This window comes from Zootoca vivipara, chromosome 1, assembly GCF_965207765.1.
Source record: "Zootoca vivipara chromosome 1, rZooViv2.hap1.1, whole genome shotgun sequence".
NCBI lineage: Eukaryota > Metazoa > Chordata > Lepidosauria > Squamata > Lacertidae > Zootoca > Zootoca vivipara.
Genome location: NC_142582.1, coordinates 100097645 through 100120697, shown reverse-complemented (window position 1 = coordinate 100120697; position 23053 = coordinate 100097645). Strand labels below are relative to the sequence as shown.

General features: G+C 41.5%; 2 protein-coding genes across 3 annotated transcripts in view; both read right to left on the bottom strand.

Moving 5' to 3' along the window:
- SCFD1 (sec1 family domain containing 1) overlaps positions 1–1714 on the bottom strand; it is a 38437-nt gene extending 36723 nt beyond the window's left edge. The window contains exon 1 of one of the 2 annotated variants that reach the window (XM_088671388.1): positions 851–1714. Coding sequence is in view for 1 of the 2 variants with exons in the window: in XM_035110166.3 (XP_034966057.2) it covers positions 1677–1707 (31 nt within the window). In the remaining variant the exon portion in view is untranslated. The remainder of the gene's footprint in view (positions 1–850) is intronic. The other variant, XM_035110166.3, reaches the window with a different exon arrangement.
- Positions 1715–5432: 3718 nt separating this feature from the next.
- The window catches only part of G2E3 (G2/M-phase specific E3 ubiquitin protein ligase), a 29120-nt gene continuing 11499 nt past the window's right edge, over positions 5433–23053 (bottom strand). The window contains exons 5-16 of the mRNA XM_035110196.3: positions 22451–22575; positions 19901–20063; positions 18484–18590; positions 17434–17550; positions 16098–16225; positions 15877–16009; positions 14339–14467; positions 12679–12980; positions 10717–10898; positions 10281–10453; positions 9107–9306; positions 5433–8851 (exon numbers count right to left, since the gene is read on the bottom strand). Coding sequence (XP_034966087.1) covers positions 8613–8851; positions 9107–9306; positions 10281–10453; positions 10717–10898; positions 12679–12980; positions 14339–14467; positions 15877–16009; positions 16098–16225; positions 17434–17550; positions 18484–18590; positions 19901–20063; positions 22451–22575 — 1998 coding nt within the window. The 3' untranslated portion in view covers positions 5433–8612. The remainder of the gene's footprint in view (positions 8852–9106; positions 9307–10280; positions 10454–10716; positions 10899–12678; positions 12981–14338; positions 14468–15876; positions 16010–16097; positions 16226–17433; positions 17551–18483; positions 18591–19900; positions 20064–22450; positions 22576–23053) is intronic.

Below are 23053 nucleotides of genomic sequence, written 5' to 3'. Positions count from 1 at the left end.
TCAAGCAGTATATAAATTGTTTAAATAAAATAAATAAAGAGGCCATGGCTGCTGTCTTATTTAAACTGGTAACAACATTTGTCAAGATGTGTGGATATTGTAGCAACTGAAGAGATAAGAACCTAAGAACAGAAACCTGGTCTTGTAAAACAACAGTACGTTTCCATTGTACTTCCTATGTACCAAAGCCTTCTTATACTCAAGTATGATGAAAATTGATGTGAAAGCCGTATTAGATATTCCCAAGGCTCTGTCCTGAGACTAAATTTTTTAAAATAATCCATGAACAAACACGAAAATGGGAAAGGAGATTCAGTAGAAAGTGTAAAGTGTTGCACACCAGGGCATTGAATTTACACATATGCTGTGAAGTCTAAACTGGTAGTGACTTCTCAATATCTCTGACACAAGAAGAATAAAAAATGTGTGTGTGTGTGTTGAAGTCTGATGAAGAAGTTTAGTCCTAAACCCAAACCCCGATGTGGGTGAGTCCGTGAAGATTTCATACACCTTTGCAGTATGTGTTCCAGACTGGCTTCTTGAAACATTTCTTACTGATAAATATATGTTCAGTATGGAATGCTTTGGTAATTACAAGCCATTGGGACATACTACACCGACCTGCTTCCGACTGGATAACATAGACAAATCTATTTGTTTGAAACAACCTTCCCCAACCTGGTAACCCCCAGATGTTCTGGACCACAAGTCGAACCAGCGCTGATTGCAGCTAATGGGAACTAGTCCAAAAACAATTGGAGGACACCAGGTGGAGGAACTCTGACTTGAAGGGCTGTGCTTCAGTTTGGAGTAGTAACACCAGCCAGTAAAATCACAGAAAAACACCCACCCTAAAACCATCACGATCACATCGATGACATGTTCAGAACTCCTTGGAGCACAGCTTGAAAAGATGGAAAAAATGCTGACTCTGATAAACCTTATATTTTCCTTTGAGCATGATGCGTATAAGGTACTAAAGGGGCATTTCTTGGCGATCATTTCTTCTTGTATCTTCTAACAATGCCTTGCAAATTGCTTAACACGAGTAGGCGGATGCTGCAAAGGCTGCTTTTAACAACTAACAGCATGACTCCACTATAAGTTTAAAGGCTCCTTTGGAATAACTTTACTATGAAACTATGACGGCAGTCTCTCTGTGGACATGGGTGGGGTGGGGTGGATTTCGCCCCCTCGTTTGTACCAATTTAAAACTCCGTAGTCGTCTATGAAGTACCTACTGTCCTATAATCCCAAAGTGTTGTTGCTGTTATTATAAAACCGGAGAGTTGGAGGCAGCGAAAGAGGAAACACAGCCGCGCCAGGAAACTAAGCGCAGGATGCGGGGTCAATACAGGGAACGCGGAGTCATTCCCACGGCGCCTTGTCCGTCATGGGGAGAGCCCCTCCCCCCCCCCAAAGTAGGACAGGGCTCCGCTCCTCCAGAAGCGGGTCGGCTAGCCAAAGAGAGCCTTCCTCGCGTGGGTTTTAAAGGAAGAGGCCACGCAGAGGATACAGAAAGTAGCAGGCCGCGCGTATCCTCCGTGAGGTAACGAAGACGCCGCGAAACCCTCCCGCCGTGGCGGCGGCGGCCCCGCCGCACTCCGCGAGTTCCCAAGCAACAGAGGGCCGGCGCCCCTTCGAGCCTGTCCCCGAGAGAAAAGCGGGGAACTCACCCGTCTGCTTCTCCCGGATGCTGGCCGCCATCTTTTCTGCCACTCAGGCCGGCTCCGCCCCCGTCGCCGCTACAGCAGCCGGCAGACGTGGCGGCCCGGCGTGGAGGCCGCTGCTGCCGCGAGCGACCTGAGGCGCGGCGGGCGGAGCCTCCTCCTCTCCCGGCGTCCCCTCTGACTCTTCGTATATCCCAGCCGCCGGCGCCGCAACTGGGGCTTCTTAGTTATCTTCGGGGATGGTTGGGAGAGGAGAGGGCGGCGGTTTCCCCCTTCTGCTTCTTCCCACCGCCGGCTCTTTTCCCACTGAGGCGCTGGCGGCCCTCACGCGGGACGGGGTTCGCGGTGCCGGATGGGGCGGTTCTGAGGTGAATTGGCAGTTAGGAGCCAAAATATAGGGAAGAAGGAGAAAATGCCACGCTCAAGAGTTGCTGCCTAGGGGCCGGTAGCTTCTTACGCTTGAAACAGCTGTTAGGAAATATACAGTGATTCGTAGGATAGGGCTGGGCATCATCCTAGATCTGACCACCATGTACCCCCCCCCCCAAAAAAAAACCCCTTTTCTGTCTCTCCAGTAAAAGACTCGCATAAGATCATCAGTGTGTTGTTGTTTAGTCGTTTAGTCATGTCCGACTTCGTGACCCCATGGACCAGAGCACGCCAGGCACTCCTGTCTTCCACTGCCTCCCGCAGCTTGGTCAGACTCATGTTCATCTCCTTCATGGATCACTGCCTTGTGGTGGCGAAGGGGCTTGAATAACTCAGAGAAGCTATGAGCTATGCCATGCAGGGCCACCCAAGACGGACAGGTCATAGTGATCCACCTGGAGCAGGATCCACCTGGAGCAGGAACCGGCAAGCCACTCCAGTATCCCTGCCAAGAAAACTCCATGAACAAAGACAACGGACATCAGTGTATGATCTTAAAAATATTCTCAAGGCTGCAATCCTAGCCCCACTTACTTGCTAGTAAAACCTCATTGGATTCTACGGGATTTACTTCTTAGTAGACGTGGGTAGGCTTGCAATGCTTCCTAAATTACGATTTACCTCCAGGGCTACCACTGATTTTATTATTCCTTTGTGATGGCTGCAAAAACCAGACATTGTTACTAAACCCAATAGTCACACAGAACCTCTGTTGTCAGAGGTCCAAATATTAGTGGAAAGAGAAAAAAGCCATTGTGTTAGTAAGAATCTGGCTGACATTAAGCCATATGCAGAGTAGACCCACTGAAATGAATGGAGACATGATTTCAGTGGATTTGAGTATGGCTTAATTGGATATGGCATTGTATTTATATTATTTTGCCATACGTATACTCTTTATTTTATTTAGGGCTTGTATTCCTAACTGGATAGTCCAGGTCTGGCCTAAAGTCACAGTTCTCCAGGTTAGCTTGTCAGAGAGGTTTACAAAGTGCTAGAAGTTGACATTTGGTCCTGTACACAAGCACTGATGTTATTTAGGGAAGCTTTTTAACGTTTATTATATATGACTAGCTGTGCCGGCCACACGTTGCTGTAGCTCATCCCTGTGACTGCCCCCAGCCTGTTCCGACCCATGACCTATTCTGCCCCTCCCCCCACCCCGGCTCATCCCTGTGACTCCCGCCCCTGTCCTGACCCATGACCTATTCTTTTCCCTCCCCCCCAGTCATCCCTGTGACTTCCCCAACTCTGTCCTGACCTATGACCTATCCCGTCCCCTCCTCCCCCGACCCCCTGGCTCATCCCTGTGATTGGCTCCACCCTGTCCCCCTCACAAACCCCTGCGGCCTGGCCAGTTCTCTTGCATTGGTTTTTTTTTCTGTTAAAGGCCCATATTCAGTTGGTTGGAATGTTCTGTTGTGATGTCACTGATAGTATGCAGCCAATGGCAGCAGGTGAGGTGTATGTTCCTTTGACGTCCAGTGGAGGGCATTATATTTTTGGTTTTTGAGAAAATTCCATTTTTTACCTGCCAAAGGTTTGGCACGTGTGGAATCTAACGTTATGTTGGCACTCACGTATTGGTACTGGACGCTGTGTCCAAATTTGAACACAATCGGTCAAGCGGTTTCCGAGAAAAGTGGAAGGTCCCAAACATGGACCCTTTACATTTATATATAGATGGAAGCTGCCCAGAGTGGCTGGGGCAGCCCAGTCAGATGGGCAGGGTACAAAATAATAATAATAATAATAATAATAATAATAATAATAATAATTAATTTAGTCTACCACAGCAATTCACACACATACAAACCAACAAAAAGATCTGCTTTGGTCCCCCTGTAAATTGGCCACTGTTGGGAGACAGATGGAGGAATGTGACTCTGTTGATTCTTCTTGATCTCCCAGCAGTTTTCAGTACCATCCACCATGGTATCCTTCTGAGGCAACCGACTTGGGGCTTTGAAAATGGTTCAGAAGCTTCAGTTAGTCAGAATGCAGCTGCCCAACAGTTGACAAGTTTGAGGCAAAGAGATCATAGAATACCAATTGTGTTGGAAGCATACAGGCAGCCAGTGTGGTTCTACGTAGATCCAATTCAATGTGCTGCTGTTGACCTATAAAACTCTATGGCTCAGAATCTCAGTATATTCTGGCATGTCTATCCCAAACATACCTGCATCCTTCTCCAGAGCCCAACCCCCTCTTTCGGGATGCTTGGAGCGTGGTAACAAGGAAGAGGACCTTTTCAGTTGTGTTCAGTTATGTTCCAGTTGTGTTCAGTTTTTAGTTGTGGTTTCATTGGTTTTTAATGCCTTTTGCAGTGAAGTCCACCTGGCATCTTTGTTTCAGCACCAGACTTATCTCCTACAGCCAGCTTTTGATCGATTACAAGTGGATGTTTTGTTACTGCTGTGCCAGCGATTTCCTGTAGCTATTGTAGGGATTGTTACATTTTTGTGGCATAAAGTATTACTATTTGTTTTTAATGTGTGATAAGTCGCTTCACGATCTTTGGGTAACAGATGACTGACAAGTCAAATAACAGTATTTATGCTCAATTTCCAGCATAATTTTCTGGCATAATTTCCAGCATGTTTGTGTCACTGGGATTTCAGGGTGTGTTAGGATTCAGGATGTGTGCTTCTTCATGGTGCTGCCCATTCTCAAGGCCCAGCAGGCCAAACATTGCAATTATGTCCTACCTTCCAAGGAGCTCAAAGGGACATAGAGTTTTGCTCCTCCCCCATTTTATCCTCACAAAAACCCTGTGAGGTTATTCGGGCTGAGAGTGAGTTATTGGCCCAGTGTCACCCAGGGAGCTTCAGGGCAGGGTAGGGATTTCAACCCTGGCCTCCCAGGTCCTAGCCCAATGGTTTATCCACTACATCACTAGCGTAGCCTTTGTGAAGTGCATAGAAGCATTTTCAGAGGCATGTTTTTGGTGGAAGGGGGTAGTCTAAATTTGGGAAGTTTTCTGTCTCATCCTTCAACCCCTCAGTTAAAACACTGAGGATAAAATTGCAATTTTAAGTTTAGTTTATAATCTTTTCCATAGGTACCTGAACAGGAATCATATAAAATATATAAGAATGGGACCCCCCCATCACGCTTCAGGAAGAAATAAATCAGTGTCATTTGTGAATCTTCAGTTATAATATACCAATTTTATTTGTAAAGAAGTTAGGTAAGTTACACTGGACTATGATATAATATATTCCTGTTTGCACTATTCACATCGTATGGTAACATGAGGATTATCATGAATCCCAGATGAAACAACACCATTGTTGCACATGAACATCCTCAAAAGAATAAAGTCCAACTACATTTGAATGCATATATATTTAATACTGTTAACTGACACATTGCTGATTTATTGCACTTTATATACAATACATGTAAATGACGGTTCTCCCATAATACATTGCTACAAGTAATAGAAGAGCAAACAGACATGGGAAGCCATAGAAAGCCCCAGGAAATAGATATAACAGTTTTTAACAAAAACTAATATTTACAAACTTATAATTGTACATGCAAATTTGTATTCCATACTATTTCTACATAATGCTAATGGTTTAATCCCCCCACCCATGAAAGAGTTGATTCATAAAGAAAGTGTGCCTTCCTTTAATCCAAATTACAGAACAAAAAAAATCAATGAATTTAAGAATGCTATGATAAAAGCATTCAGTTAAGTGTTAAAGGTACCTGAGCTACCATAAGGAACACTGTTGCCCTGAACTGACATCTATTTTCAGATTCCATTCATCTGCAGTTTCTCTTACTTTTGCTAGTATAGATGTAGCATTACAGTACAAATCTAATAAAGTAGTACATATTCAGATAATCACAATTAGGAGAACTTAAGAGGTTCACATCCTGTGCACAGAGGTTTTAAGACACAGATAGCACAACAGAGCGTTTTCTTTACTCTTAGTACTTTAACCCAACAAATGGCTAAGCTAACAAGGTCATAAAATCACAAAGTGCAAAAAATAGATTGCCAGGATGCATCAATCATGGGAAGTAAATTAAATCCACAGATACTGCAATATTAAATACAATGATCAAGACTTGTGTAGAGAACAAAGATTATACAGTAGACCAGTGGTGTCTAAACTTTTTTCAAAGAGGCCCAGATTTGTTGAAATGAAGGGCTGTGAGGGCTATTGACCTTTTTTAAGGATTGAAGTTGTGGAGGTTTTTTTAGGATTTTACCCCAGAAAATAAACTGCCACAGGGGCCAAATTAAACCGGCCGGCGGGCCGGATTAAGGCCCTGAAACGGACTATGGACATGCCTGCAGTAGACCAACATGTTTATAAACATAAGAGGGTTCTGTTCCATGCTGTATGAACAAAGCTTCTCTGCCCCCAAACATCTCCAGGCCTTCTGGAGCAGATTTTGAGGGTGTGTGTGGGAATGCAGGGAAGAGGGAGGAAATTCCATTGTGCAAATGGAAAAGCTTAATTGAATACAACCCACAGCAGCCCAAAATCCTTTCTTCCAGTAGCCTACCAATTTTTGCTAGTTTGGGTAGCCAGCAAAATCTCTGCATTCCCCAGTATGGGAGGGGAGCTCATTTCCAATGCTTAGCATGACATGGGAGGTCTTTTAAGCAATTCTCCCTGTTCTTCAGCTCAAGGTTTAAAACATGTTTATATGATGCTCATAATGTACCTGGAGGATTTTTCAAAGTGCAGTGCAATTGCAAATATCTTGGCCTGCAAAACCCAGGGCAGGGAGCAGGACACAAAGAAAAGCCATATACAATCCAACAGAAAACACTGGAAAATTATCTTTTTTGAGTAAGTGAAATACTTTAAGGTGGATAGCTCAGTTGGTTAGAGCGTGGTGCTGATAACACTAAGGTTACAGGTTCGATCCGCCTAAGATACAGTTGCATATTCCTGCATTGCAGGGGGTTGGACTAGATGATCCTCTGGATCCCTTCCAACTCTATGATCCTATTCTAATAGTCTATTCTAAGGTTGTATACTAAGGTTCTACAGTAATTACAGTGTAGTATGGAATGTTTAAATGTAAGGATCTATGCTACACAGAGAATAATTCCTGCAACACTGCAATTCAAGATGTATCTCTACATATAGTTTGTTGCCATTCTCATAACAGGCACATACAGGGCCTTCAATGTGTGAATTTCTGCTTGCTTTCTTTTGAACTTTGATAGGGTTTGGAGATACTAGAACAGGGTTCAGCAAACTTTTTCAGCAGTGGGCCGGTCCACTGTCCCTGAGACCTTGTGGGGGGCCAGACTATATTTTGAAAAAATATATGAATAAATTCCTATGCCTCACAAATAACCCAGAGATGCATTTTAAATAAAAGAACACATTCTACTCATGTAAAAACATGCTGATTACCGGACCGTCCACGGGCCAGATTTAGAAGGTGATTGGGCCGCTACTGACCCCCGGGCTTTAGTTTGGGGACCCCTGGTGTAGTGGTTAAGAGCGGTGGACTCGTAATCTGGCAAACCGGGTTTGCTTCCCCGCTCCTCCACATGCAGCTGCTGGGTGACCTTGGGCTAGTCACACTTTTCTGAAGTCTCTCAGCCTCACTCACCTCACAGAGTGTTTGTTGTGGGGGAGGAAGAGAAAGGAGATTGTTAGCCGCTTTGAGACTCCTTAAGGTGGTATATCAAGTTCAAACACTTCTTCTTCTTCTTCTGCACATCCTTTTGACATGGCCGTTCCCTTGAAGTCAACCTCATCTTTTCTCTCAAACGATTGACATCTAAGTATCTATATTCTTTCTTAAGTCACTTATAACTAGCACATAAGAATTTGCTTATACTTTCTATGAATTGCAACACCTTTACACACACCAGCCCATTTTTCTAATACTAAGAAAAATATTTGGAATGACTGTAGAACGGAAATTTAATTGTAAAGCAGCTGGGATTCTGCGCCACAGCTGTATTCAGTGTCATAAAGCCCTGTTATTCTTTAATATATATATATCTATATATATCTGACTAAAGTTAAAATGAGGTATTATGTTTAGCTTCCTTATTATAGTTCATAAGTAATAGCTAGGATACTTGAAATTCACTTAGAATGTAAAATATTCTCTCATCTCAACAAACCAACAAGTCAAAACTTACACAAAAACATGATTTTCTGGATATATTACAAACCAATGTAAAAGGGATTTGTGAATCTAGTTGTCTGCTAGTGTATATTTGATTATAATATAAATGGATGGATGCTACAGTACACCAGCAGACAATTATGTCACCAGTTGCCTTGTGTTATGAAGTGGGATTGTGCTAAGGATGAGATTAGGGCACAGTGTTAAAAAGAAACCAAATAATGCAAAATGGTTTGGAAAGCTTTGTTTGTTCATCATTTTGAATCCAAGTTCAAAATGTAAAGACGATCAAGTTTCAAGTCTGTGAGGATGAACATGTGTGTTATCCGGTAGCAGCTAGCAAGCTTCTTAAATGCTTCATCATTCAATTTTCAGCATCCATGGTAGTGACTAATGCACTTCTGATTCTAACCTTAGAGTACTTCTGATGGTGCAATCCATAATTCTTTTAAACTTCTCGTAAGACTTTGTTATTGGAAGCTCTAAACAATTAAGGCGTCTCTTTCCAACAGGGTATTTTATATGCAGAAACTTAACTGCAGGCTCAGGATCAAAGCCAATGGGTGGGATATCACGAATGCCAGTTGCAAACACTAAGATGTCCTCTAGAGTTACTGCTGACTCACCACCTAGACCAAGAACGAGGAGTTTGATTAGCTGAAAACAGCTTTTACACGATTTCCACATTAGAAGTAAGAGTGAGTCAAGCTAATGATAAATTGACTGTAGTTAATCATTACTGCAAATGTAAAGTGAAATTAAAATTCATCGGCAAGGCTTGTCTTAAGAGTTTGATAAATAGGAACTGAAGTCTTTTTTTAAAGCCCCCAACATATTCCAGATTCCTAGTTCAGATTCACTTAGGTGGGTCCATTTTTTCTTACCTTCTGTTTCCTGTAAGTAACCCATCCAGAAATCTAGACTTCTGGCTTTGTCTGCTCCCGGTACACAGTGGATAGCAAAGAGATCACCAAGAAGTTTTGCTGTAAGTTTCTCAGGCTTGTGACATAATATGCTACAGAATGCATCAGGATTCATCTGCATTTTTTCCAAAACACCAAGTGTTTTCAAACCTTGTCTAAAGCTAAGGGGGAAAGAGACAATGCATTGAACCAAGAAAGTGCTATGAGGTTTCTTTGTTTTTAAAAAGATAGAAAAAAAACTGCCAAATTCATTTGCATAATACAAACACCACTTTAAATTTCTAGAAGCAGTAAATCCTTAGGGCTTTGCTGGAATTATTAAAAACAAAACAAAACAAAACAATTTACTGATATATTCCTGATACATATACTAGTCAGAATACCCTTGCTGGAGCTGCAGATTCTAATCAGTAATTTATTTTATAGGTTCTAAATTTTCCTGAAAGCTACTCAGAACAAAGAATGGTGTCCAAGTGTGGCACCCAGCTTACAGAAATTTCCCTCTTTCCCCTTCCCCCAGGCAGCCCCAGTCCACTCCCTGAAACCGTTGTGGAAGGTTGTGGGATCCTGAAGGACAGATTAGGCAGCAGGAAGGCTATAGAGGCAGCCCAAGGGGGGGGGGCAATCCTGTCACATCCACAGGTAAAATGATACAATTCGCCCCAGTTAAAGAAAGCTGCAGAGCTTCCTCCCTTGGGACACTATTAAGTATATTTAAGTATTCATCCAACAACTCAGTTTTTCAAATTTGAAATATCAAATATCTTTAAGCATTTTTGAGTAACAACATACCGTAAGATGAACAACATTAAGAACAGGCCCGTGGCTCACCTAGGATCATATTCTCACAGTGGCCAAACAAATGTACCAGCAACAGCACTCTGCCTACTTGCAATTACCAGCAATACATCTTTCACTTGGTGTCGTAATAAAATTTAATATTTTCAGTACTAGTAAATGAGAGGGGAAGCCACCACTAGAACAATAAATTCTTCATAACACGTGAAACTTGACTTGTAAAATTTTAATTTATAAATGCAAAACATGAGTTACTTCACATGGAAAGTGTGTGGCTACAGAACCCTGGAGTATAAACTGGAAAAGTATAGTAATGGGTTCTATGTGCAAAACAAACCTTTCAAAAGGTAAAAGTGTTCTCTTTATGACATGGTAATTCAATATCTCATTCACCAACGCATCCTTATCATGTAGAGCTGTTACAGGTTTCAAACATCCAGCAATGGCGAGATATTCAGAGCAATCACTTATTGCTGATTCTAAGCTGCTCAGAGTTCTTGCAGATTTTATCTACAGTAAGAAATCAAACATTAACTAGTTAATTTGATGAATAAATGTACCTTCCAATTCAAATGGATGGATGCAACTTCCTCTTTGTTTCAGATCTTATGTCTGATAACTTTTGGCTGACAAATAAGTGGCACATATATCATGCCAACTATTTCTGAGAAAAGATATGCCCTCAATACCAAATTGATTTAAAATTAAGATGTTAAAAGAGAAAAATACCAAGACCCATCCCTATAGTGCTCTGCAGTTGTAGAACAACTTACCTTCTCTATTGTCTGCAGAACAGTCACATCAGCAACATCTTCAATAGTTGGTTTCACATTCTCTGTGCCATAAACAAGGCAATCAAACAAGGTCTTGGAAAAGAAGCTAGGAGATGGCCCTCCATGAACCAGAGAAACTGCTATCATTTTTCCAGCTTCATAGTATAAATTATCTTTAAGAGCTGAAAGTACAAAGTATGAAAAATAACTATGCTTACTAAATGCAGCTGGGATGAGCCCCAATCAATCTAACCAACTGCACACCTACTTCAATATTCTGTTTCCCATCCAATAAAATGCCCCTGGAAGCCCAGAAAAAGTGCACAGAGGCCACAGCTCTCTCCCCCATTTGTTGCCAGCACTTAGTGCTCAGAGGCACCATGCATCTGAACAAGTGCCCATCTTCCAGGAATTTATCTAAATCTATGTAAGCCAACTGTACTTATGGGATACAAAAGAAATGGGCTGGACATTTATGCTTAAGCACCAGGACTTGTCTGTTTCCCTTCCCCACTGCATACCCAACCCCTGTGGTCACAAAAAGCTGCCCTGGAGTTTTAGTCAGAAAGGAAACTGAGCCATCAACTCTACTTCAAGAAACAACTGGGGCAAATGTTCAGGGTTCTTTTTTTTTTTTTGTATGCCAGGAAATATGCTCACCAGAGGTTAACAAAGGCAATTTTCATTACCCCAAAGAACCATGACTTAAAACTGTATTTAATAGTTCTCCTGTCCCTTGACACATAGTAAAACACTAGAACAGAAGCTGCCTCCTCTACTTGTATTGGTTTTTGTTACCTGGACAGAGTCAATAAAAACTCAAAAAGACAATTACCAGCACCCCTCTAATTGGAGTTGCTCCATCCACTATTACCAATTTTGTTATTTCTGAGCAGCCTAAACAGCAAAGAGAGTAAGGAGACTCCTATATAACAAAGTGAATATTCCTGTTAATATCAATAGGAGTATTTGTATTATTGAACTTGCAGTACACAGCCAGTGTGGTGTAGTTGATAGTGTTTTTGAATTAGATTGTGGTAAGATCTAGGTTCAAATTTCTGCTCAACCCATGCAGTTTGTTAGGTAGGAAGACACTTGTTTAAGATTCACCTCACAGGCTTGCTGCACACATCAAGAGTGCTCAGAACGCAATGGAAAGGGAGAAAGAAGCATACAGTCATACCTTGGATTTCAAAGCTGAACAAATCGGATCCTAAATGATCGAAACCTGGAAGTGTGTGTTCTGGTTTTCAAACGTTCTTTTGGAAGCCAAACAGCCAACGGGGCTTCCGCGGCTTTGGCTTCTGGACGTTTAACGAACTTCCGGAACGGATTCCGTTCAACTTCCAAGGTACGACTGTACCCACTTTCCTCCAAAGCATTTCAAATATTTATAACTAGCTGGCCCGGCCATGCATTGCTGTGGCTCAGTCTGTTAAATGGATCCTCAGAGTCCCCCTTCAGACTCCCCTCACCTTCAGAGTCCCCCTTCATTTTGTTGAAATGTTTTACGCGTGTTCTGTTTACACAGGGTCATCCCTGTGACTCCCCCCACCCTGTCCCAACCCATGAGCTATCCCGCCCCTCCCCCCTCCCCCACCCAGGTGAGCCCCCACCTCCACTCAGCCCAGCCTGGAAAGCTGAGCCGAGATGCTGTGGCGAGGGAAGCTTTCCTAGGTGCAGTACCAGTGTAGCCGTCGCTACAGGGCACTGTTTTGCAACATCTCCTGTGCTCCCAGCATGCACTTGAGAGTGATTTGTGAGTTCTGGAACACAGGGTTTTGGGGTTTTTACATGGCCCAGGTGTGACATCTGTCTACGCAACCTGTATATGGTCACTCTCATATTCGCTTTGGATGTTGTGTCAAAATTTGAACGCAATCGGTCAAGCTGTTTCGGAGAAAAGTGGACACCCACCCACATGCCCAGTTTACATTTATATATATATAGATTTAGGCTTACCTTGAGAATCAAAAGACAATATTTTTGAGGAATCGCCTTCAAAGAGCGAGGAGTTCTGAAGGTGACGAATCAGTAATAGAAAAAAATCTCCCTTTGATGAATCCATATGTGTTTTTGTCCTGCAGTTTATGTACTTTACTTCAATAGTATTGGCAGGATTGAAGCTCCGCTTCTGAAATCCCTTTAAGGCGCTATCCCAGATGTTTCGTCTATTGATATTCAGTCTTGTTCGTTTGGTATTAATTTGTGATCTTAATTCCCTCAGAATATTGGAAACTTTTCTTTGCTGCACTACAAGTTGCCTGCACAATATAAAAGGACTGTTTTATTAGCACAGCATCTACTTAGGTATGTACAGCAATAGTTCTGGATCTATATAACCATGCAACATCAAGTTGCTTTTTTTTATAGAAAAAAATACTAATGGCATCCTAATAATTAGCTCACTGAAATTGCTAACAGCATGATTATCTCTCTCTCTCTCTTTTTACAAGGAACAAACTTACTACTCAAAACAATTCAATAACATTTAAAGAAGGAAGCACAAAGCTTCTTGTTGAGAACAGGGTCAGACAAAATGCTGATATACAGCTGTGCATCATCTCTTTAAATACTATGTTCCCCACTCAGTTATGTATCTCAATAAAATCAGTGTAGTGGATTGTATCTAATACTATACAAGCAGACTTCCACTAGTATGATGGGACTTCTCCTCCTCCTCCTCCTCTACAGCCCCCTGTGCATCTCAAAAATATGCTCCAGAAGGTGTCCCAACCTGGAGCAGATTTTTGAAGGTTTATGGGCGCTTCAGATGCAGGAGAGGAAGAAGCAGTTGCATATAACCCCCAATCTTTAACCCAGGCACCCCCAAACTGCGGCCCTCCAGATGTTTTGGCCTACAACTCCCATGATCCCTAGCTAACAGGACCAGTGGTCGGGGAAGGATGGGAATTGTAGTCCAAAACATCTGGAGGGCCGAAGTTTGGGGATGCTGCCTAACCTTAAAACAATGGTATGGATCAAAAGAATCATTAAACTATTTCCACGAGCCTATCTAATTGTGATATCTTCATACTGCAATGAACTTCTATTTGTGCAAATGTTATTCTCCTGTCCTTTCTTCCTGCCTTCAGCCAAAGAATCTGCTCCGGAAGGTCAAAGAAACATTTTGAGCTGATTTGGAGGCCATGTGAGAAGGTGTGTGGGCAGGAGTAGAAGGGAAAGCCCCATCATGTATGCCAGGCATGTCCAACAGGTAGATCATGATCTACCGGTAGATCACTGGATATCTGTGTTAGATCACTGGCTCCCCCCAAAGAAGCTGAACAACTGTGGTTCCCTTAAAAAAGCCTCAGTATTTTACCTACTCCCTGAAAAAGCTCAACAACTTTGACCCGAACCCCCCAAAAGTGGGTGGATCACTGCCAGTTTTTAACTCTGTGAGTAGATCGCAGTCTGTTGGGAGTTGGCCACCCCTGATGTATGCTGACATGACACTGGATCTTGCTCAAAGTTGTTTCATACTTGTTCTCCTGCCCATTGCAGTCCCCAGTAGAAGGTAAAAATTCCACTGGGCTGCTAGCTCAAGTTCATTCCCTGCCCCCAAATTCAATCATCCAGTATAAAAAATAAATTGGCTGACAATTCAACATTTACTTACGTTTTTCTTAGTGTCAGATTCCTCACGGAAGGACTAATCACGGAGGAAGGGGATATCAGTCTATTATTCGAAGAGGGGAGATCTAGTTGTGAACACTGAGTAAAGCCACTGGGGCATATCTTTGGGGACCTAGAAGGGAAGAAGCCCAACCACCTTGTTAGTTGAGTTAGCCTCACTCTGACTCAGAAACAGCTGAGTCAGGGTACAGGTATCTCCAGCATACAATATTGTGCATGTCAAGTGTACAGTTAGTAAATTACATTTGTTTTTTTTGTAAATGAGTACTTCAGGCATGGAGGATTACTTCTAGATGCAAACAAAATAAGATTTGCAGCATGTCCTTAAACAAATTACATGCTTTATGCTACTCCCCACTCAAAGAATACATTGCAGGCTGCTTCTGAACTTCCCAAGTTTCAGAACAGCTTGTTGGATGGAATGAAGTGCTGCTCCAAAAAAGTCTGGAACATTATGTGGAATTCATGATTTAGCCCTTTGATCAGTTATTATTTTTAGGCTCTAACTATAATTTGATAGTGCCGATGTTCACACAAGCTTTGCCACATGAATGAACAAGAATGAGAGGCAGCAAGCCTTAAATTTGATAGCACATCCCCACTGTCCAATCCCAGTGCAGGCTGGAGTTCAGGAGCAGAAAGTTTTGCTTTGGATTACCCACCATTTGCCACATCCTCTGAATCTGAAATTGGGGTTAGTCTTAACCACAGTTAAACATGTCAGCTTCAGTAGCTATGGTTTGAAGCTGGCACTGAAAGAGAGTACAGGGAAGGTGGCTGCTTGGTGCTAAAAGGCAAGGAATTCCATAGTATAGGTGCTGCCGCACTAAAATATAAATTTCTTACGACTGTGGAATGAATATTACGTGACACCTTTAATAGTGGCATGTACGGAATAAGGTGATGCCGCAAGGAAAACATTCCCAAGCTGTTATGGACTTTATATAACAACAGTTAAACCTTAAACTTGGCTTGAACAAATCGGCAACTAGTGCAGATCTCTGAGCAGAGGCATTATGTGCTGACAGGGCCTTACTCCTGTCAGTAACTATGCTGCAGCATTCTGCATTAACTTGCAGTTTCCAGGCAAAGTGCAAGGGAAGCCCCACATAGACTACACTGAGGTAATCCAATCTTGAAGTCACCAGTGCTCTCCCAGCCCAGGAACAGCTGAAACTGTCGTACCAAATGTAGCTGGTAAAAGACACGTTTAGCTACTGAGGCTACCTGGGCCTCCAGCGGCAAATCTGGATCTACAAGTACCCCCAGACTGTGCATCTGCTCCTTTGGGCATGGGGGTGGACCTCAGCCAGGACAGGCAACTGACCAATGTTACAGACTGCATAACCAAAAATGAGAACTCTCAACATCTCCCAGTCATGTGGGAAGAGTGAGCATAAACATGAGGTTCACTGCAGCTCATTCCTGTTCATTCATATTGGGCTCAACTGTGGTTTAGCATGATGTGTGAACACTGCCTGTTTGTTTCCATGCAGCTGCAAATGAAAGAACATCACATGCCTGACAAGGAAGCCAAGATGGGATCCAGGAGACTGTCTGGGACATTTGGGTGATGGCTCTTCCAGCAAGCTATCGCCAATATCTGTATTTTCTGGCATACTCCGAGAACGCTTTCGCCATTTCTGACAGTTCCCTGTGTAATGAAATTAACACAATTTCTCATCCAAAATCTTTAAAAAAAGTTTAAATTAATTCAAGTATAATGGTGAACAGTTTCATACCAGTTGATTTGGCAAGGATAGTTCTACATTCTATGCATTCCCAATTTTGCTCCCAACTTGTTAGTGAGGAACATGCCAAGTGAGTTCCACTCGAACCACAATATTGACAGCGCTTTATTTCCCATTTGCTAAAAGAAAAGAAAAATGCATTTTAAAAATTAAGACTGTTAAACTTAAAAAAGAGAAGAGTTAACTCAATGTAACTAGTTATGACTTCACTTTGCATCGGTATATTTCCCAAGATGGGACATAAATTTAAGTTACAACATATATGTGGTAAAATGGGAGGTGCAGGTCAAAGATTGCCAATATTATTTTATATTTAATATGTTTACCCTGGCTCTCTTTAGCAAAGGATAAAAGATAGCTAGCAATAATAAATAAGTTACAGGTAGGTAGCCGTGTTGGTCTGACGTAGTCGAAACAAACAAACAAACAAAAAATCCTTCCAGTAGCACCTTAGAGACCAACTAAGTTTGTCATTGGTATGAGCTTTTCATGTTTCTGAAGAAGTGTGCATGCACACGAAAGCTCATACCAATGACAAACTTAGTTGGTCTCTAAGGTGCTACTGGAAGGATTTTTTTTATTTCAATAATAAATAATACACTTTAAAAAAGAATCAAACATAAATCCACAGCTGCAAAAGCACACTGGGCAGGACTCAAAGGTTCTATTCCGCTCACAGAACCTAATGGTTAGTTCAACCTAATGGTAACTCAGCTCTACAGTAGTCAAAGTATGCCATCCCCCAATGCCTTCTAGAAAAGCCACCACTTCATTTCATGGAATAAAAATAACGATGAAACCTTCCTAGTGATGGCATGGGACATGGACCAGGTCCTCTAATGTTGTTGGTTCCCCCCCCCCCCGGTCCTCTAATGTTGACACACACATAGGGTGCATGCTTTCCTGTTTCTTCAGAGTTTCAGATTTCTAAACATGAAGACCTAATGACTGGCAGCATAAAATCAATATGCCAATATCTTCTTATTACAAGGAAACAAAAACAAAAACTCACCAGGAAATTTAAGTTAAGGATCACTAGTTTTCTTGTCTTAGTATAATTCCATATATAGAATAAGATGATCAACATCTACTAACCATAACAGTTATGTTCTACCTCCACAGCTGGCCCTATAATGGGGCTTCCTACAGACCTGGGGAAGGTCATTGTAAGAACAGGATGCTGGATTAGATAAAACTGATCCAGCAGGCACTTATGTGGTCATCATCATGTCCAACTGACTTTGAATGGAAGCAGGACAAGATGACATTGCTATAAACTACGAGCATATTTAACATACTTATGTCCAAGGACCACATTTATAAATACCTATCAGGCTCATTGTAGTTTCTTCCATTTTCGCAGAGGCAGATATTGATGTCACAGTGTTGGTAGCACTGAAGAAGGTCCTGGTATGCATTCTCTTCCAGTTCCCAGGAGGCATCTCTGGAAACATTAAAACTCATTTGAACATTTCAGGCATACACTGCAGCTTTCCTTGCTTAAATACCGGTAGTAATACAGTGGTGCCTCGCTAGACGAATTTAATTCGTTCCACGGGTCTTTTCTTATAACGAAAAAATCGTCTAGCAAATCCCATAGGAATGCAGTGAATTTTTTAAAAATTTTTTTTGCCCATAGGAACGCATTAATTGAATTTCAATGCATTCCTATGGGAAACCGCGATTTGCTAGACGAATTTTTCGTAAAACGTATTCGTCTAGCGAGGCAACCTCCGCTAGAAAAAAAACCTTTCGTTAAGCGGAAATTTCGTTAAGCAGGGCATTTGTTAAGCGAGGCACCACTGTATATGATTTTACTATTATCAAGAGAAGATGGACTCTACAGAAAATCAGTAGCTGTTGGATAGTCTATGCTTTTGTAATTCAGATCTCCCGTCTATCAGAGCAAGCTGATTAACCCTTGGCTTCCTGAACAACCATCATTTACAAAATTTGGAAAACTTTAAAAAAAGATTTCCCACATCCATTTCTAGGGTTAAATGCGGCTTTGTATTATGTGTGTCTTGACAAAAATCATTTGTCTCCTAATCTAAGTCTCTGTGCCTTCGTCTCTTAAGAAATGAGTTGTTAAAATACTTTGCAGTAGCTAAAATGTTCAGTTCTTTCCATCTTGCATCTTATTTTCAACTTTTACTATTAAAACTAATGAAAAACATAATGCCTCCTGCTCTTAATATAAACCCATAAAAAAAGCTTAATAGAAAAATGATACAAAATAACACACCATAAATTTCCAAAGAGAATTAACCATGTATATCTCACTCTTCTGTTAAATATACCTAGTGGTATATAGCTTTAACTATAAACCTGTACAATATATTCTTAAAAATAAAACAATATTTTGGGAGGTACTTACCTTTCTGGAATATGTAAGCCCATTCTCAACATTTCATTCTGAAATTTCTCTTTATTATTACATACAGGGCATCTAAAGAAAAATACCCCTGCACTTAGCGCTTGACACTGGATCCAAAAGAGAGAAAAATGATCAGTAAATCAGACAAGATGCTGGATGCTTTTGAAGATGAGGGTACAACACAGTATCTGTAGTAGGCTATACTAATGACAATTTCTTTAATGATTATTACCATTACTATATTTATATCCTGGCTCCCCCACCCCAGCATGCCTTTGCAAGTGAAGATCCCAGAGCCCACACCGGTTCATATAAGAAAGAAAAACTTTCAGATAGTCTGGACCTAAGCTGTGTAGGACTTTATAGGTCATAACCAGCACTTTGATTTGTCCTTGGAAACAGACTGGTAGCCAGTGGAGCAGTTGTGAAATTGCATGCTATATATCCTGTTACTTTTGCAAGTGCTTACTAGTTCTGAGCTTGTAAAGCTTCCAATGCAAAAAGCACATTTACTCCACATTATCAATAGTTATGGCTAAAGAGTACAGGATGAGTTTGGCAGTTCTATCCTAGTTACCAACAGAAAACTGATTTTCCTAAGTACATGTTACTGCATTTGCTCATATTCATTCCTTTTATCATCCTCCCCAATCTTACTGATGACATTTAGATTGTAAACTTCTCTGAAGTAGGGATCTGGATTTTTTTTTAATGTTCATGAATGCTTATGCTTCTCTAGGAAACACCACTAAAACCTTAGACAGTAGTTTGCTCCCATGCCAGTTATTATAGAATTTGTGACTCTTATTCCAGTTAGCTTTTAGTGCAGGGGTGGGAAACCGTTTCTCCCTGGTAGGCCAGATCTGTCTTTGCCCTACCCTCATGGGTCAGATTTGCCAGGTGGGTGGAGCCATCACCTACCAATCATCTGATGTCGCAGCGAAATCAGGAAACAAGCCTCTCTAGGAATGTACTAAGTGTGCATCTATAGAGACTTCTCAGGTTCATGAAGCAGTTTGCATGGAAATATTGCTAAATATAAAGTTCTTTCTTCAATTTTAGCAGGGGTTTCAATGCAAACTGTTTCATGATCCTGAAGCAAGCTATACTCCCACTGCCCATGAGCTGATCAGGATCAACTGCTGGGTGGTAAGTGCTCATCTTGCTTCAGCAAAGGAACAGTAAGGAACTCACTTTAAAGTTGTTTGCTTGAAGCTAAATTGGTCCCCAACCTGAAATGAAGTCTCCTGGAAGAGGGCAAAGCTGGCTGGCTCCCTGAACAGGAAAATTCAATTCTGCAACATTTTTATTGCAGGTCCTACTTCCATTAAATGACACAAGTGCTTTCCATCATTGTACAGCATACTTCTTTTTAGTATTAAAAGGAAGTACTAATATTTTGGTGTTCTGGACATACCTGCAAACAGTCTCTATGAAACCAAGCATTTTTGCAGCACGGACTTGCCAAAATGTTATACGATGGTGCATGTTCAACCAACTCTAAACATATGGTACACTGTGATGATCCATTAGAGGTTGGGGAACGTTTTTGTGTGGGTCGGTGTTTCCAACAGTATGACCTGAAAAATACAGAGCCAGAGTTCCATATCACCACACTTCTTTTAAAACATACTACTCAGCTTAACCGTATAGTTAAAGCTATGGTTTTCCCAGTAGTGATGTATGGAAGTGAGAGCTGGACCATAAAGAAGACTGATTGCTGAAGAATTGATGCTTTTGAATTCTGGTGCTGGGGGAGACTCTTGAGAGTATCATGGACTGCAAGAAGATCAAACCTATCCATTCTGAAGGAAATCAGCCCTGAGTGCTCACTGGAAGGACAGATTGTGAAGCTGAGGCTCCAATACTTTGGCCACCTTATGAGAAGAGAAGACTCCCTGGAAAAGACCCTGATGTTGGGAAAGATGGAGGGCATGAGGAGAAGGGGACGACAGAGGACAAGATGGTTGGACAGTGTTCTCGGAGCTACGAACACGAGTCTGACCAAACTGCGGGAGGCAGTGGAAGACAGGAGTGCCTGGCGTGCTATGGTCCATGGGGTCATGAAGAGTTGGACACGACTAAACGACAAAACAACAACACAACAACAACAACAACTCAGCTTAAAATCTAATGCTTTAATAAAAACAACAGTCTAATGATTAGATTAATAATTGATTTAGCATAGAATCATTCAAGACAATCTCAAAACCTACTTAGAAATATACTGCAAGGTTATTAATTATCTGTAAAAGTTTACTGACATTCCAAGCATCAAAGAAACGTGGGGTAACTTAAAACCAACAAATTTCTCTTCGTATAAGCTTTTGTGGGCTGGAATCAACATCAGATATGTAAAGTGGTCACCTAAGTGGGTGTGTACAGGTAAAGGTAAAGGGACCCCTGACCATTAGGTCCAGTCGTGACCGAATCTGGAGTTGCGGTGCTCATCTCGCGTTATTGGCCGAGGGAGCCGGCGTATAGCTTCCAGGTCATGTGGCCAGCATGACAAAGCCGCTTCTGGCAAACCAGAGCAGCACACGGAAACGTCGTTTACCTTCCAGCTGTAGCGGTACCTATTTATCTACTTGCATTTGACATGCTTTCAAACTGCTAGGTTGGCAGGAGCTAGGACCAAGCAATGGGAGCTCACCCCGTCGCAGGTATTCAAACAGCCGACCTTTTGATCGGCAAGCCCTAGGCTCTGTGGTTTAACCCACAGCGCCACCTGTGTCCCTAAGTGGGTATGTACAGTATGTATAAACAATGTGTACAGAGAGAAGGGTGTTTTTAAGAACCAAACCAAAGTAAGCCAAATAAGCAACCAATGAATGAAATAGCAGTCAAGGTGTTGCATTACTATGCACAGCACAAAAGTTCTAGCCAAATTGTCCTGCACTAAGAGAATTACTCTCTGGAATGTATAGTTCCCAAAGCTTTAATGGCCAAAACATGAGAAAGCTGGGCTTTTTTAATAGTCAATTTGTCTTCTGCCCCACAACCACGGATCTTAGAAGGAACAATAAAACTGCACAAAGCCAGACTCCTTATCACAACAAAACAACAGAGATACAGTCAGCAATATTATTTGCCAAAGGGCCCCCCCCTACTATTTTAACTCCTGGGTAGGAGATATTCCCTCAAGTACTTGGGTCTCAAGTTGTTCAGAGCTTTATATGTTATCTGAAAATCCTTGAATTTGGCCCAGAATCATATTGGCAGCTAGCACAAATCATTATGAGTGATATGGCTGTGGCTGGTAGTCTCACTCAAAAGATGAGCTGCAGCATTTAGCACTAGCCAGTTTCAGAGTAATCTTCCAAAGTAGCCCGATATAACACACATTTCACTAATCTCAACAAGAGGATATCAAAGTATGGATCACTGTTACTAAGCTCCCTGCCCAGGAACGGCATCAGCCGATGCACAAGTGAGAGCTCAGCAAAGTCACCCTGAGTTATGGATTGTGTCTGTCTCTCTCCAGTGAAAAACTTGCATCCAGGAATACCCCAAGATTAGATGCCTGCTACTAAGCTGGTCTCTCAGGATTTGGAAGGTGTGTATGTGGTTGCAAGATGAGAGATGAGCAAGAGGGATTTCTGTTTTTATGTGAGTGGAAATCTGTCATGCAAATGGGACGCCACAACTAGTTATCACCTCAGGTTACAGATGCTTCAGGTTACAGACTCCGCTAACCCAGAAATAGTACCTCGAGTTAAGAACTTTGCATCAGGATGAGAAGATAAATTGTGCGGCGGCAGCAGGAGGACTCATTAGCTATAGTGGTACCTCAGGCTAAGAACAGTTTCAGGTTAAGAACAGACCTCCAGAACGAATAAAGTTCTTAACCCGAGGTACCACTGTATTGTATTTAAATAACTCCACATTAACAGGAACTTTGGAAATTGCAGCTTTTTGGCTTAAATAACTAGTTAATTTTACTATAAAGTTAATTAAAATAACTTACGGAAAATTTTCCCTGAATTGGAAAATGCATCCTCTCTCTACCCCACAAGGAAAGTGGTAACTTCGTTTGCATCTGGATGCCACACAACCAATTGAAGCACCTTTTTTCTTACAGATAGCACATTTCTAAAAACAAATACCACCAGTTGTTTTAATTTTTTGTTTTAGTAGTTATTCTAAAACTTATTTTAAGCTCTGTTTAAAATAAGAAGCAGTATATAAATGTATAGTAAGAGAAATGCACTGTTGAATAATTCATCACTACTAGTCAAAACAATAATGAGCCTTTTCTCAAATGTCCATGATTTAATATACAGGTAGTTCTTTTTTTATTATGTAAATGAAAATTTAACTAGCTTTCTTCTCTCTTTTCTCATTTGGTTCACTGCAAAACCAAGCAATAATAATCCTGTCACCTGCATAGCCACTCATTCAGAATTGTCCATTATCACTAGTATTTTGTATACACAGCATCACTAGTATTTTGTATACACAGCTAATGTGATCATTTAAAATGCTGGTTTTTGATCTTTCAGATTTGCAAATAACTTTCTATAACAGAACAGCATTAAAGACTCTGTCTTTAAAATATATGCAAGTATCT